The sequence below is a fragment of the Rousettus aegyptiacus genome, unplaced genomic scaffold, assembly GCF_014176215.1.
Source record: "Rousettus aegyptiacus isolate mRouAeg1 unplaced genomic scaffold, mRouAeg1.p scaffold_m13_p_9, whole genome shotgun sequence".
NCBI classification, from domain to species: domain Eukaryota; kingdom Metazoa; phylum Chordata; class Mammalia; order Chiroptera; family Pteropodidae; genus Rousettus; species Rousettus aegyptiacus.
Genome location: NW_023416312.1, coordinates 27,242,264 through 27,257,558, shown reverse-complemented (window position 1 = coordinate 27,257,558; position 15,295 = coordinate 27,242,264). Strand labels below are relative to the sequence as shown.

Here is a 15,295-nt window from a genome sequence, read left to right as displayed (position 1 = left end):
ATCATGCCCAAACCTGCAGCCCATATACACAGAGCTTGACCTGAAACTCCAGTTAAGATGTGATTTGAAACAGCTGTCCAATATGTGTAAATAGGTAGAATTTATGAACATTCTCTCTAAATAAGTAACTTAGTAATGATATTTGGAAGCATACCAATTGCAACATAGCAGGAAGTGTTATAAATTAAAATTAATCACATAGTATATATAGATATATAATAGGATAGCTACACAGACAGCATTGGCTGTGCAGTAAAAGTCACTTTTGGAGGATTTGGAAAACTTCTTTAAGTTAGAATTTTAATACTATTAAAATAGTTATTTAAAGTAGAAAATTACATTTTTTTTCTCTCCGAATTCTCATCTGAATGTAGATTCCCAGTGATGCCCCATGGAAGGCACCCCTTGCAGAAGAGTGGGACCACATGACAATGAAGGAGCTACTAGACAAGATCTGTTGGACAGAGTAAGACTCTATATTAAGCACGGGCATTTACTATGACTGTCTTTTAGGTTTATTTAGCAATACCATTCAACAGGAATGGGACAAGTATCTATTTTGTATCTAAAACTATGACATTTGGCCAGATAGAATGCTAAAAAATACTGGAAGTGGGCCGTGCCCTAAAGGCATCTACACATCAGACCTACTTCTTTGAAAGAGTCTTGCATCACAAAACTGGTATTTTTCAGTGAAGTCCTCAGAACAGACCAGAATGTGCCTCCTCCTTTACTAGAACAGCTTAAAGACCATTAGTTTAATGATCCAATTTATTAAATTGTTGATATAGGAATACTTTCGTGCTCCTCTCTGGTGGTTCAATGTAGAGATAGTATTTAGCATATGCATATGAAACACCTTATAGGAGCAACTCTTCAAGGATTTGAAGAGGAACTTCCAGAGAAGTTCTCGAAATAATTCACAACTGTAGAGGAAACATGTATGACTGGACCGACTGCTCTCATTAAATGGAAATCATGTAGTATCGAAAGCAAGTGTGATTGACAGAGTTGGGAACTATATATAAATGCTGAGGTCTATATAGATAGAAATATGGAGAGGCCTCACTGCTCTTGGACTGCAAGGAAAAAGAAAAGAATGGTAAGTCCAAGGACATGGTGAATTTGTGATAAAGAAAGGAAGAAAAATGGAAGCCAAGTTCAAGGAGACTGTCCTCCATGCTAAGTAGCATAAGTTGTGAATATGTTTGACTCTGGGATTGATATCTTTATTCCCTAGGCATTGGGGAGGGAAGCTGGAACATTAACAACTAAAAATTAAAACAAAAAAAACAGGCAATTTTTTAGCAATATCTAAATCTAAGATATGGAAATAACAAAAAGACATGAAATTTATATACTAAATATATAAATTCAACTTCTTAGAATTTAGATTAAAGAAAGAGAGAGAAAAGAACAGAGGTAGGTAGGCATACAAGGAGGGAGGAAGGGAGAGAGGAAGGGAGAGAGGGAGATTCAAATAATTATTTTTAAAAGGGAAAATATAGTTTGGAGAAACATGGCGGAGTGAGAGACATCCTAAGATCTCTCCCCTTGAAACAAAAATAAGCTGAACATCTAAAACTCAACAAGAAACACCCAAACCACACACAAGCATGTCTGATCATGGGATCTGCATATAAAAGCTACCACAGGTGTCAGGTAGTGGTCTGGGAGAAATAAAGAAGCTGTCCCTAGCAGCTGCCATAGCTCCCTGTAGGGTGAGGGGGAGGAGAGAAGGTGCGGTGAGTTCCTTGAAAAGCCCTGCCTGGGAGAGCTGTGAGTTCCACACGACTGGTGGTGGGGCCCAGTAATCAGGGCAGAAAGTAGGCAAGCAGGATGGCAGAGAAGCAAGTTGATTTTTACCAGCTGTGGTTGCAAAACCGAGGCTGAACTGCAGCCCCTAACCCCGAATCCAGAGGGCCCCTCCCCACATACCCTGTGAGACTGATACCATGGAACTCAGGGGTATCTGAGCAAATGCTACAGAAACTGTCACTAACACAGACAGAGACTCAGATCGAGGGTAGCAAGCATGATTAAATAGCTACAAGAAAATAAAAAGGCATTATTAAGGCTTTATATGAAGCAGGGATCCAAGAGGCTTAGACACCACCTATAGGAAACCAAAAGAAAAGCTCCTTCTTTGCAACAGGTTAAAGAGACCTTTAATATAACAAATCTTTCTGGAAAAACAGCAGAATACACTTCCATTAATGCCCAGGTGGAGAGATAATCCATTAAACACCATGAACAACTAAGGTGACAAGGCACATCAGAAATAAAGAGAAAATGAGCTTATAGACATAGAAATATGTGACTTAAATGACAGATAATTAAGAATGGTACTTCTGAAAAAACCTCAGCGAGATCTGAAATGAGTCAGATCAACAATTTCAGGAACTGCAAAAACAACTAGATGAAGAGAGAAAGGAAATCGAAACCCTCAAAAAGAACAGAATAGTTCATTTGGAAGTGAAAAAAAATGGACTGCAGGATTTGGAAAATGAAATGGCAAGTTTGGGAAACAGAGTCGACCAGTGATCTCGAAGACAGAAATCTAGAAATAAATCAGAAGGAAGAAGAGAAAAATCAGAGAATGAAAGAGAGATTCAAGAACTAGATGATACCATCAGGAGAGGAAACATAAGAATAATGGGCATTATTGAAAGTGAGGTAAAAGAGCAAGGACTAGAAAGATTTTCAGACAAATAGTGGAAGTGAATTTCCTAAATCTAAGGAATGAGTTGGAGCTTAGAATTCAAGAAGTGAACAGAACACCCAATTGTCTCAACTCAAAAAGGACTTCACTAGGATATATATATATATATATATATATATATATATATATATACACACACACACACACACACACACACACACACACACATATATATAAATTATCAAAACTCAATGAAAAAGACAGGATTCTCAAGGAAGCCAGGGAGAAGAAGATGGTAAATTATAAAGGAAAACCCATTATATTATCTTCAGACTTCTCAGCACAGACCTAACAAGCAAGAAGGGAATGGAATCAAATATTCAAACTATTAAGTGAAAGGAAATACGACCCAAGAATAATGTGTCCAGCAAAGTTCTTCTTTAGATATGAAGGAGAAATCAAGACCTTTACAGACATACAAAACTTGAGGGAATTCTCAACTATGAGGCCTGCATTACAGGAAATAGTGACAGGGGTCAGGTCACCTAAAACAAAATGACAAAAAATAAAAATTACATAATTAGAGATAAGGTGACTAGCAGGCAAATAGAAGCAGAGGAGTGCAGCCCTTACTAACAATCAGACTCTATAGACTTAAACAATAAGATATTTGCTATAACAATATAGTAATGAATATACATCATACATAGGGACAAATTAAGACAACAATGACTGAAAAGGGGAGGATTCAAAGATCCAAATTCACAAAGGAGAATGGAGATGAGGCATGCGCAGAAGAAAATGGATGACTGTTTGCGTGTGTGTATACATATAATTATCCTTTACATATTCATAATAGTAACCACACACCAAAGATTCAGAACTGAAGTGTATAAATAAGAAGAACCACAGGTAAAACCCAGAGAAGTCAACCAAAATAAAGAAAACAGAAACACAAGGACAAGGAAGCAATGGAAACACCGAGCTACCAGAAAGCAAATGATTAAATGACTATAAGAAGACCTCATATTTCAATAGTCACCCTAAATGTAAATGGATCGAACTCACTATTAAAAAGGCACAGAGTTGCAAATCGGATCAAAAAACAAAACTCAACCATATGCTGCCTCAAGTAGACACATATCAGCTCTAAAGAGAAATGTAGACTCAAAAGGGGGGAAAATGCTATTCCAAGCAAATGGCATTCAGAGAAAAGTGGGAGTAGTGGTACTAATATTGGATGAAATAGACTTCAAAATAAAAAAAGTAAAGATACTGAAGGACACTTCGTAATGATAAAGGGAACATATACCAAGAAGACCTAATACTTATTAATATCTATGCTCCCAATCAGGGAGCTCCGAAATATGTAAAGCAATTATAACAGTCCTAAAGGGAGAAACAGACCAAAACACTATCGTAGTAGGGGACCTAAATACCCCACTGTTGGATATGGACAAATTATCCAAACAAAATCAATAAGGAAATAACATTCTTAAATGACAGGTTAGACCATATGGACATAATTGACATTTACAGAGCTTTCCATCAAAAAACAGATGTTTATACATTCTTCTCTAGTGCACATGGAACATTCTCAAGAATTGACCACATACTGGGATTGAGATAGCCTCAACAAATACAAGAGGGTTGAAATAATACCAACCATATTCTCTGATCATAATGCTTAGAAACTAGAGATCAACTGCAGAAAGAACTTAGGAAAAACCACAAATACATGGAGATTAAACAACATGTTACTGAAAAACGAACTCAGAGAAGAAATAAAGAGAGATCAAGAGATACATAGAAATGAATGATAATGATAGTATAACATATCAAAACTTTTGGGACACAGCAAAAGAGTTCATAAAAGGAAAGTTCATATCATTACAGGACTATTTCTAACAACAAGAACAAGTCCAAATAGACAACCTAATGATTCATCTTAAAAAACTAGGAAAGGAAGAACAAATGAAGCCTAAAGTCAGCGGAAGGAAAGAAATAATCAAAATTACAGCAATAATTAATGAAATTGAAAACAAAACAAAATAACAACAACGACCTCAAAACAATAGAAAAACTAAATGCAACAAAGAGCTGGTTCTCTGAGGTTAATAAAATTGGCATATCCCTGGCTAGATGCACTAAAGAAAAAAGAGAACAGACACAAAATGTAAAATCAGAGATGAAAGAAGGGAAATTATGACTGACATCACAGAAATACAAAGAATCGTACAAGAATACTATGAAAAAATGTATACCACCAAATATAATAATCTAGAAGAAATGGACGAGTACTTAGAAAAATACAATATTACTAGAGTGCATGAAGAACTGGAAAATCTAAATAAACTGATCAGCAATATGGAAATGGAAACAATCATCAAAAACCTACCCAAAAGTAAAAGTCCAGGAACAGGTGGCTTCACCAGGGAATTCTGCCTACCATTCCAAGAAGATCTAATACCTATTCTCCTCAAGCTCTTCCAAAAATTCAAAGAGAAGGCAATACTTCCCAACTCATTTTATGAGGCAATATTACCCTGATACCAAAACCTGGTAAAAATAACACACACAAAAGAAAACTACAGACCAATATCTATCATAAACACAGATGCAAAAATCATAAATAAGATACTAGCAAACCAAATACACCAATATATTAAAAGGATTATACGCCATGATAAAGTGGGCTTCATCCCAGAGGCACAGGGATGGTTCGACATACGCGAATCAATTAATGTGAGACACCACATGAATAAATTAAAACATAAGATTCATATGATTTTCTCAATAGATGCAGAAAAAGCCTTCGACAAGATACAGCATCCATTTATGATCAAAACACTTAACAAAATCGGTATAGAAGGAAAGTACCTTAAAGTAATAAAAGCCATATATGGCAAGCCCTCAGCCAACATTATGCTTAATGGTGAAAAACTTAAAACCTTCTCTCTAAGATCAGGAACAAGGCAAGGCTGCCTGCCCACTGTCACCACTCTTATTCACTATAACATTGGAGGTCCTAGTGAGTGCAATCAGGCGAGAGAAAGATATAAAAGGCATCCAAATAGGAAACAAAGAAGTCAAATTGTCACTATTTGCAGATGACATGATTCTCTATATAGCAAACTCTAAAGACTCCACAAGAACACTACTAGAAACAATAAGTAAATACAGTAAAGTTTCCAGATATAAAATCAATGTTCAAAACTCCATAGCGTTCTTATGCTCTAATAATAAAGTGTCAGAAAAAGAAGTGGAAAAAATAATTCCTTTTGCAATTGCAACAAAAATAATAAAATACCTAGGAAAAAATGTAACGAAACATGCAAAGGACCTATATAATGAAAACTATAAGACCCTATTAAAAGAAATCAAAGTAGACACAAAGAAATGGAAAGTTATTCCATGTCCTTGGATTGGAGGAATCAACGTAGTTAAAATGACCATATTACCTAAAGCATTATACAGATTATACAGATTTAATGCAATCCCCATCAAAATCCCATCGGCAGTTTTTAAATAAACAGAACAAGAAATCATCGAATTTGTATAGAAGCACTAAAGATCCCGAATTGCCAAAGCCATCCCGAGAATAAAGAACAAGCCTGGAGGCATCACTCTGCCCGATTTCAAATTATACTACAAAGCGACAGTAATCAAAACGGCATGGTATTGGCAGCAAAACGGACACATGGACCAGTGGAACAGAATCGAGAGTCCAAAAGTAAACCCATATTTATATGGGCAAATAATTTTTGACATAAAAGCCAAAAACATACAGTGGAGAAAGGAAAGCCTCTTCAATAAATGGTGCTGGGAGAACTGGAAAGCCACCTGCAAAAGAATGAAACTAGACTGTTGTCTATCACTATACATCAAAATTATCTCAAAATGGATTAAGGACCTGAATACCAGACCTGAAACAATGAAATACATAGAAGAAAACATAGGTACCAAACTCAAGGACCTTAGACTTAAAGAGGATTTTATGAATTTGACCTCAAAAGCAAGGGAAGTAAAAGCTAAAATAAATGAATGGGGCTACATCAAACTAAAAAGCTTCTGCACAGCAAAAGAAACTGTCAACAAGGTAAAGAGACACGATCCGAATGAGAAAATATATTTGCAAGCAATGCCTCCAATAAGGACCTAATATCCAAAATATAAAGAGAACTCATACAACTCAATAACAAAAACAAAACAAAAAACAAAGGATCCAGTCAAAAAAATGGCAGAAGACCTGAACAGACACTTCTCCCAAGAAGACATTCAAATGGCCAACAAATATTTGAAAAGATGCTCAACATTGCAAGCTACTAGGGAAATGCAAATCAAAACCACAATAAGAGACCACCTCACACCTAATAGAATAGCTATAATCAACAGAACGAGTAATAACAAATGTTGGAGAGGATGCGGAGAAAAAGGAACCCTCGTACACTGATGGTGGAACTGCAAATTGGTATGGCCAGCATGGAAAACAGTATGGAGATTTCTCAAAAAAACTAAGAATTGATCTACCATATGATCCAGCAATCCCTCTTCTGGGTATTTACCCCAAAGACTCGAAAACTCATATCCTCAAAGATATTTGCACACCGATGTTCACAGCAGCTGTATTCACAGTGGCCAGGACGTGGAAGCAACCAAAGTGTCCTACGATAGATGACTGGCTAAAGAATCGGTGGTACATATATGCGATGGAATATTACTCAGCCATAAGAAGAGATGAATTACTGCCATTTGCGGCAACATGGATGGACTTCGAGATAATCATGCTAAGCGAAATCGGCCAGACAGAAAATGTTGAAAATCACATGATATCACTTACATGTGGGATAGAAACCTAAAACAAATCAACAGCAGTAAGAAACAGACTCATGGACATGAACAATAGACTAGTGGTAACCAGAGGAGGTAGATGGCGTAAAGGAGACAATTATGTGGTGATAGAAAGAAATATAACTGTGGGAGGTGAATACATAGTGTGTGTGTGTGTGTATGTATGTGTATACATATATAAATTATATATATATATATATATATATAATTTATATATGTATATGCCTTACTGTTAAAATGTAGAGCTGTAACTTATTTGATTGTGTCAACCAATGTCACCATAAAATAAATAAATTAATTATATTTATTTATTTTATATATAAAATAATTTATTATTTTATATATAAATATAATTATATATATAATTATATATAAAATATATTATTTTATATATAAAATAATTTATATATATATATATGCCTTACTGTTAAAATGTAGAGCTGTAACTTATTTGATTGTGTCAACCAATGTCACCATAAAATAAATAAATTAATTAATTAAGAAATAAACCCAAGGGAAAATATAAATGTCTAATAATAGAAGAAGATTGGTTGAATTATTTGTAGGATACCTGAAAAATGGAATACTGCACAGTCTTTTGAAATCATTTGGAAGTATATTTAATCTCTTGAAAAGATCATAATGTTAAATCCATAGAAAAGCCGGCTGTCATTGAGTATGTGTAGTGTGATATATGTTTCTGAAAAGGAAAGTGTATATTCACTGCAAAAGCAATGGGCATCCATCAAAATGTTTTTTAACACTTAATATTTAATACAAACATTTATTCACGTCTTTAAAAGTGCTCCACCAAATATAATACTTCATGGTTCGAGGATATTCTGTGCAAAATGAATACTATGATGTTTTATTCATTAGCATTTTGGTTACTTCTAGTTTTTCATTATTATTAATAATAATATGTAATTATCTGTTTTAAAAATCTTTGTATTTCTATGTCTTTGACCTTTGAAACAAACCCATTTTGTAATAATAAAATCCTATTACTGTCATGAAATCAATGTCTATTATTAATTATATTCTTTTTAATATTTATCTAAGCTATTTGCCACCTTTTTTGAGAATATAGTTTGTAATATAACTTATTTTGATTGTAATAAAATCACAGAATTTACCTTTAAATCTACACATTAGATTTTTCAAAATTTATTGAGTATTTAACTATCTGCATTTATTTTATAACTTATATTATGAAAAGGTTTTTATAAATTAAGTTACATCTTTTGTTCCAAGAGCACTTTAAAGCTCCTTAAAGATAGGACTAATTTTATTCCTTTAGGACCATAGATATCTGACTTTTTCTATCATAGTCCTTTGCCTAGTCTTCCCTTTGGGGAAATTCTAGGTTGTTGGCTGACAAAATAAAGAATTCTGAGATATTAGGAATATATGAACACAAGGTAATTTTCTACCTTTTCCTAAACAAGATATACAAGGTATATATTTCTTGGTTTTAAAAGAAGTAATCCCCAGAATATCCAACCTATCATGATTCGAACTAAAGCACAATGATATATTCAAAGACTAATATTGATCATTCTTTCAGTTTTTATTTATAAAGTGCTTTTCAGAAACACAAATTAAATTTGCAATGTGGTTACAGCTATTTAAATACCTTTTTAAAAACCTATACCTAGAAAAAAATGCGTTAAAATGAAACTAGTGACTATCTTTTGAGGACGAGAAATGTGGAAGATATTCATTCTCTTATCTGTTTATTTTACGAATTTTCCAAATTTTATATAATGTGTATCTATTTTTCATGTATAAAAATATGTTTATCTTTTAAAAAGTCAACAGTGCAAAGAGTACAAAAATATTATTACACCAGCTTCCTTGACCTTCCTTCCCTCAGATGTTGTTCTTCTCATTTCTTTTCACGCTAAAACTCCCAGAGTAAATCAAATAAAAGATTAGGAATGACCTGACCCTCCAGAAGGAATTACTTTTAGATCTCCCTCCATTTCAAGCCTAAATTATTTCTTTTAAATTGGCAGTAATAACAACTGCAATGCGGCTGTATTTTTATGTTTAATATTGGCTGTCTGGCTAGGCCAACATTAGGTTTTTAGTTATTTATTACTCCCTTAACCTTATACTGCCCAAATTCACCTATAAAACAAGGAATAAAAGAAACAGGATATTAGGTAACAGCAAAAGGATGTTTTCACTTTGAAGTAATATTTTAAACCAATGTTTGGATATTTGCTTTAGATAGATGTCACAAATTGTTTCTCCAAAGGAATCACAAGTAAGCAATTTCTATTCCTTCAGTTATCATGAAGAATCTTACGAAACCATGTCACTTCAACATATATATCACATTATTCGCTGGCTCAATGATGGAGAATGTCACAAAAGTTCTGTCAGGTTGTTATGGCTGCAAATATTGTCAGTAACTGTTATGTGTGTTAGGTGTGATTCTACAAACGTCCAGAGTCAAGGTACACTAGAGTAAAGAGATGCCCTTTGTTGAGTCAACTTGTCAGTTGACTAATTGAATAAGATATGATGTGGTTTGAAGTTGTATCATTTAGTGAGCCGTGTACTACATATTACTAACCTCTCTGAATCTGTTTTGGGGCTTGAGACTGGGGAAAAATAATAACTATTTTATAGTTATTATGGTAATTCAATAAGACAATAGGTTTGAAAACCTTTGAGTGTGAAAGAGTTCAATATTGTTTATTCCACTCATTGTCAGCACTACCAGGTAGTAAATTCTGCCTCAGACATGACCAGATTAACAACACAGAAACTTTACGTAAAAGTCAAAGGGGTGATTGGTCCTTATTAAAGATATCTCAGAGTATGTATTTCTACTGGTGAACTTTTAGGTGTGTTAGATATAACTGAGTCACTGGAATTATGTGAAATTATTCACTTGCTGGTGTGCCTGCAGATAGGATATAACCTCCCACCATTTACATGACAACTCCAAGCAAAAGTTCACCTATCTTTGTTCTATTAATTGTTTTTCCTCCTATTTATCCTTTGAACTTGTCTTGATTAGGCAGTAAAATAATTGAATAGATAGCTGTGACTAATTCTGTGTTTTGTACAGTTCCTAGTATATTCTTTGTGCATTATAGATAATTTTGAAATAATGTCTAATTGATATTCCTTATTAACCTTTCATTCAATCATCCAACAAATACTGAGTGCTTACTATGTCCAAGGCACTTTTATTAAAGGGGGCACTATGGTGGGCAAGAAAGTTAAGATCTCTCTTTTCATTGGTTGATATTCTAGAGGGGTAGACAGCAATAAAAATAATAAAACAATAATTAAGATAATTTAAGATAGTGAAAAGAATTCTAAAGATACTATATTATGATAAAATGATAGAGAATTCTAGGGTACTTGGAATGTGGAAGCCAATGCTCATTTTCATAGATATATAAGAGTTCATCTTTCTGAGGAGACATTAGGATAAGTAGAGAGAGTATAAGATGAGATAGAGAAGGTAAGCATGGACTATATCACTTAGGACTTTGGAGGCCATGGTAAAAGATCTGAATCTTATTCGGGTTTTGATAGGATAACACTGGAGGGTTTTAAGCAAGGGAATGACATGACTTAATTTACATTTTAGGAAGAGCTCCATGTAAGGGAGAGAGATAAAAACCTTCTGGCTTCAAGTGTAGTGAATAGATACCAGGTGAAGACAAGTAGAGACAGAGAGATTGGTCTAGAGGAAATAATTGCAATACCCATGGCAAGAGATGATGCTAAATTGGTGGTGATGAAGGTGGAGTGATGCAGTGAAAGACAATAGGACTTCCTGATGGATTGGATGCAGGAAGAGTGATGGAAAGAGAGAAATTAAGGCTGATTTCTAGAGTGTTGGCCTCAGCAATTGGATGAATGCCTTTTACTGAGATGGGGGTCACTGGAAGAGTAGCAAGTGTGTGGGGAGAAATCATGACAGCATAGACTATGAAATATAAACTGAATCTGAGTTAGGTATTTTGGTTAATGAAAAAATAAATCTCATAATCCCCAAATCTCTGATGTCATGTTTTATAATACAGGAGTCTAGTGACAATTTTCTCTGACTTGTCAAGTTATGCAAAACTTAGCTAAGTAAATTTATTGCTTGAATAATTTCCAGAGAATGAAGATGATGCTCTGTTGCATTTGACAATTTTGCTTTTGTTTCTTCCTGAACAGATCTGCAAAGAAGCTTGCTACTCTCTTTGTGAACCTGTGTGTCACTGCGGAGACCCATGAGGTCTCTGCTCTCTGGTTCCTGTGGTATGTGAAGCAGTGTGGGGGCACAACTAGGATCATCTCAACAACCAATGGAGGGCAGGTACCCATCTATATCCCCACCATTTCAACAGAAAACCACCACTGCTTAAATGAAATATTGGCATCATCCTTTAATCGTGAGCAGATAGAGCAGGAGGAAGGCTTGTTAATTTTAGAGCTTTACCATGACAGCTCAAAGTAACTTTTGTGAGAGGACAGCCTGTTGTAGGTTCCCAATGTAATTTTAAGATTAGGCTTGTTTCTTTTTATGTACTTTCACAATTTTCCAATTGTATATACATTTTGTTTTTATTTGATAAGTTCGTAGGAGACTATCTGATTAACATAACTTGAACACTTCTTGGAAAACTCAATGAGGAAAGTCAGATATGTGTTTTTCATTTAAAACACACAGCAAATGGAATTCATTCATTCATTCATTGCCTATTTTCTGAGCTCCAGCATTGTATAAGGCACTATGCTAGGCACAGTAGGAAGTGGTTTAGACTTCTTATATAACCTGCTTGTTAGTCATTTTCCTTTCCTCTCCTTCTTTTCCCCCTTCCTCCTCCTCATTCCCTGTTTTTCTCCTTCTCCCCTCCTTTTCTCCTTCTCCTTATTTCTTTCCTTCTTCCTAAACCCATTTTAAATAGTCTTTTCAAAATTAACTGAAAATTTAGGAGGACGCAGTCAGCTCAACTGTGTGCACAACCACGAAGAATCTTTCAAAGCTTTAGCAGGGATTCAGTAGGTTAGTGCAGTGAGGTAAAATAACCTCAGTGGCCATGGAAGCAGCAGGCACCCAGGATAAGATGGGAAGCCTGTAATAGGTAATAGGCTGGCCTGGGGATGGATGGGCCAGGGAGGTTCTGGACCTGAGTAATAAGGATGGGGAAAACAGGCTCAGGACAGTGGTGGCCCAACTGTAGGTAGTTTCACCAGACCCAGCAACCCAACAAGGGGAAACAGATAGGGCATAGCACAGGGGTCATGATTAGACCGGGGGGGGGGGCATGGGGTCAGGTTGAGGTGGTCCAGCTAAGGTTAGAGCCTGGGAATCTGCAAAAGCATAGAGTTGGAGATGACTGTTAGAAAACCTGTAATTTTTTCAAAAGCCAGCAATCACTAGTAAGAAAACAATGGTTAAAGGCACTGTTCACAACAGCAAAATGAAATTTTATTTATCTCACATAAAGATCTGTGAAGGAAGTTATTAATAATTTGTACATATTCCTATATTTCCTATCTACCTCTTGTGTACTTTTATTTTCCAGGAGAGGAAATTTGTGGGTGGATCTGGTCAAGTGAGTGAGCGGATAATGGATCTCCTTGGGGATCGAGTGAAGCTAGAGAGGCCTGTGACTCACATTGACCAGACAGGAGAAAATGTCCTTGTGGAGACCTTAAATCATGAGGTGTATGAGGTAACCAAGAGCTTTAAATTAGAGGGAAGATGCCAGAGTCTCATAGATAACCAAAGCTTAAATAAATCCAAGAATATTCCAGACACCATAGATAATCCTTTTGTCAAAAGTTAAAAGGCTAACTCTATTTGAAAGAAAGTAAAAGAGAACCAGAATATTGGGGAGAGAGGAGGGATTTTTAAAAACATATATTATCAACTATCTGTATTGCACTTTTATATAGTTAGAAAAACAAAGAAAATATTTATTTGATAAATATTAAGTGCCTCCTATGTGCCTGGAACTATTCTGAGAGTTGGGAACATAACAGTGAACAACATTTTCTGCCTTCATCTGGCCTACACTCTAGTGAAGGAGCAAGGCCATAATCACATACATAGTTAAAATATAAAGTATACTAGATAGTAATAAGTACTGTGGGAAAAAAATCAAGCAGGGAAGGGGGAGGGAGCATGCCCAAGGTGGTTTGAGATGACTGGATATGCAATTTTAAATATGTCATCAAGGAAGGCTTCACTTAGAAGGTGATGTTTAAGCATAGCACCAAAAAAGATGAGGGATTGAGCCATGTGGCTCTCTGAGAGAGGAGCATTCTTGGTAGACAGAATAGCTAGTGCAAAATCCCTGAGGTAGAGACAAGCTTGGCATGATGAAGGGACAGCAAGTTAATCAAAATGGCAGAGTTAAGGATCGAGGGGAATAGTAATTAAAGGTAAGATAAAAGATGTAACAGGGGTCTATTTCATGTATAGTCTTGAGGTGACTATGAGAAACTTGGTTTTGATTCTGTGTGTATTATGAAATCATTGGAGGTTCTGACCTAAGGAATAAGGGCTTGTTTTGGTTTTAACAAGATCCTTCCAGTTTCTCTGTTAAGAAGAGACTGAAGTAGAGGGAAAGAGTAAAATGGAGGAGAAACATTAAGAAATAAGCAAAAACAGGGAAGGGGGGGGGAAATGGCATAGACGATAGAAGCTTTCTTCATCCCTCTCACAACCACATCAAAGTTGTGACAGAAACACGGAGCAACAGCAAAGAAAGTTGCCTGGGATCTAGATGAACAGAAACACCACAACTAAGGAGAGAAGTAATCAGCCTGCAATGATGGAAGGTAGGAGGGTGTGAAGATGCAAGGTTGACCAGTCCCCAGTGGCTGAGTGGGAAAGGGGCTGTGTCCATGACTGGACTTTAGTGGTGATTGACCTGTTTGCTCTGAGCACCAGCTCTGGGTCAGCTACACAGGGGGCACCAGGGACTTACAGGGGGACATTGAGTTGTCAGAGTGAGGGCCAGAGGTGAGACTGTCTCCAGGACAGAAGTTATGGTGGTATCCATTGCTCCTCTGTTGAGCCCTCTCCCCTCGCAGTGCACAGACACAGTGCCCCCATAGCTGAGACTTCATCAAACTGGATAACGGAGGTCGTTCCACCCAGAGGATTCCCTGAGACTCTGCCTCTCCCAACTAGCAGCCTGACTCAAACCACATCCAGTTGTGTTCTCCATGACTCTGGTGTTCCTTGCTGAATAGTGCTAAGACTCACACTGGTGGCAGCTGACCTCAGCTCTAGTGTGGTTTCCAGAGGCATTTATAAGCACAGCATCTGCAGATTGCTTGCTGAATTTTAATAGGTGGCCCCAGAGGGGCACAGGCTGGGGCTTAACTTGGCCTGCAGTTGAACCCCTCTCAGGACTATGCCACGGGACACCTACTAAACAAAGCCATGCTAATAAGACTCGAAGACTTAAGAACTTTGCTTAGTACATAGAAATAGACACAGAAAGGCAGCCAAAATGGTAAGACAAAGAAGCAGAAACCATATGAAAGAACAGAACAGAGATCCAGGAATAATGGAGTCAAGCAATCTAACAGATGTAGAGTTCAAAACACTGGTTATAAAGATGCTAAATGAACTTAGGGAAAGAGTAAATAAGCTCAGAACTTTAAAAAAGAGATAAGAAACATAAAAATGGAAATGGAAATTATAAAAGGGGACGAGTCAGAAATGAAGAACACATATTCTGGGATGAAGAGTACATTAGATAGAATAAACAGAGTGGACGAAGAAGAGAATTGACCACCAAT

General features: G+C 36.1%; 1 protein-coding gene across 1 annotated transcript in view; it reads left to right on the top strand.

Annotated features, from left to right (window-relative positions):
• The window catches only part of MAOB (monoamine oxidase B), a 110,436-nt gene that overhangs the window by 75,014 nt on the left and 20,127 nt on the right, over window positions 1-15,295 (top strand). Inside the window, exons 5-7 of the mRNA XM_016137061.2 lie at window positions 375-466; window positions 11,708-11,849; window positions 13,063-13,212. Coding sequence (XP_015992547.1) covers window positions 375-466; window positions 11,708-11,849; window positions 13,063-13,212 — 384 coding nt within the window. The remainder of the gene's footprint in view (window positions 1-374; window positions 467-11,707; window positions 11,850-13,062; window positions 13,213-15,295) is intronic.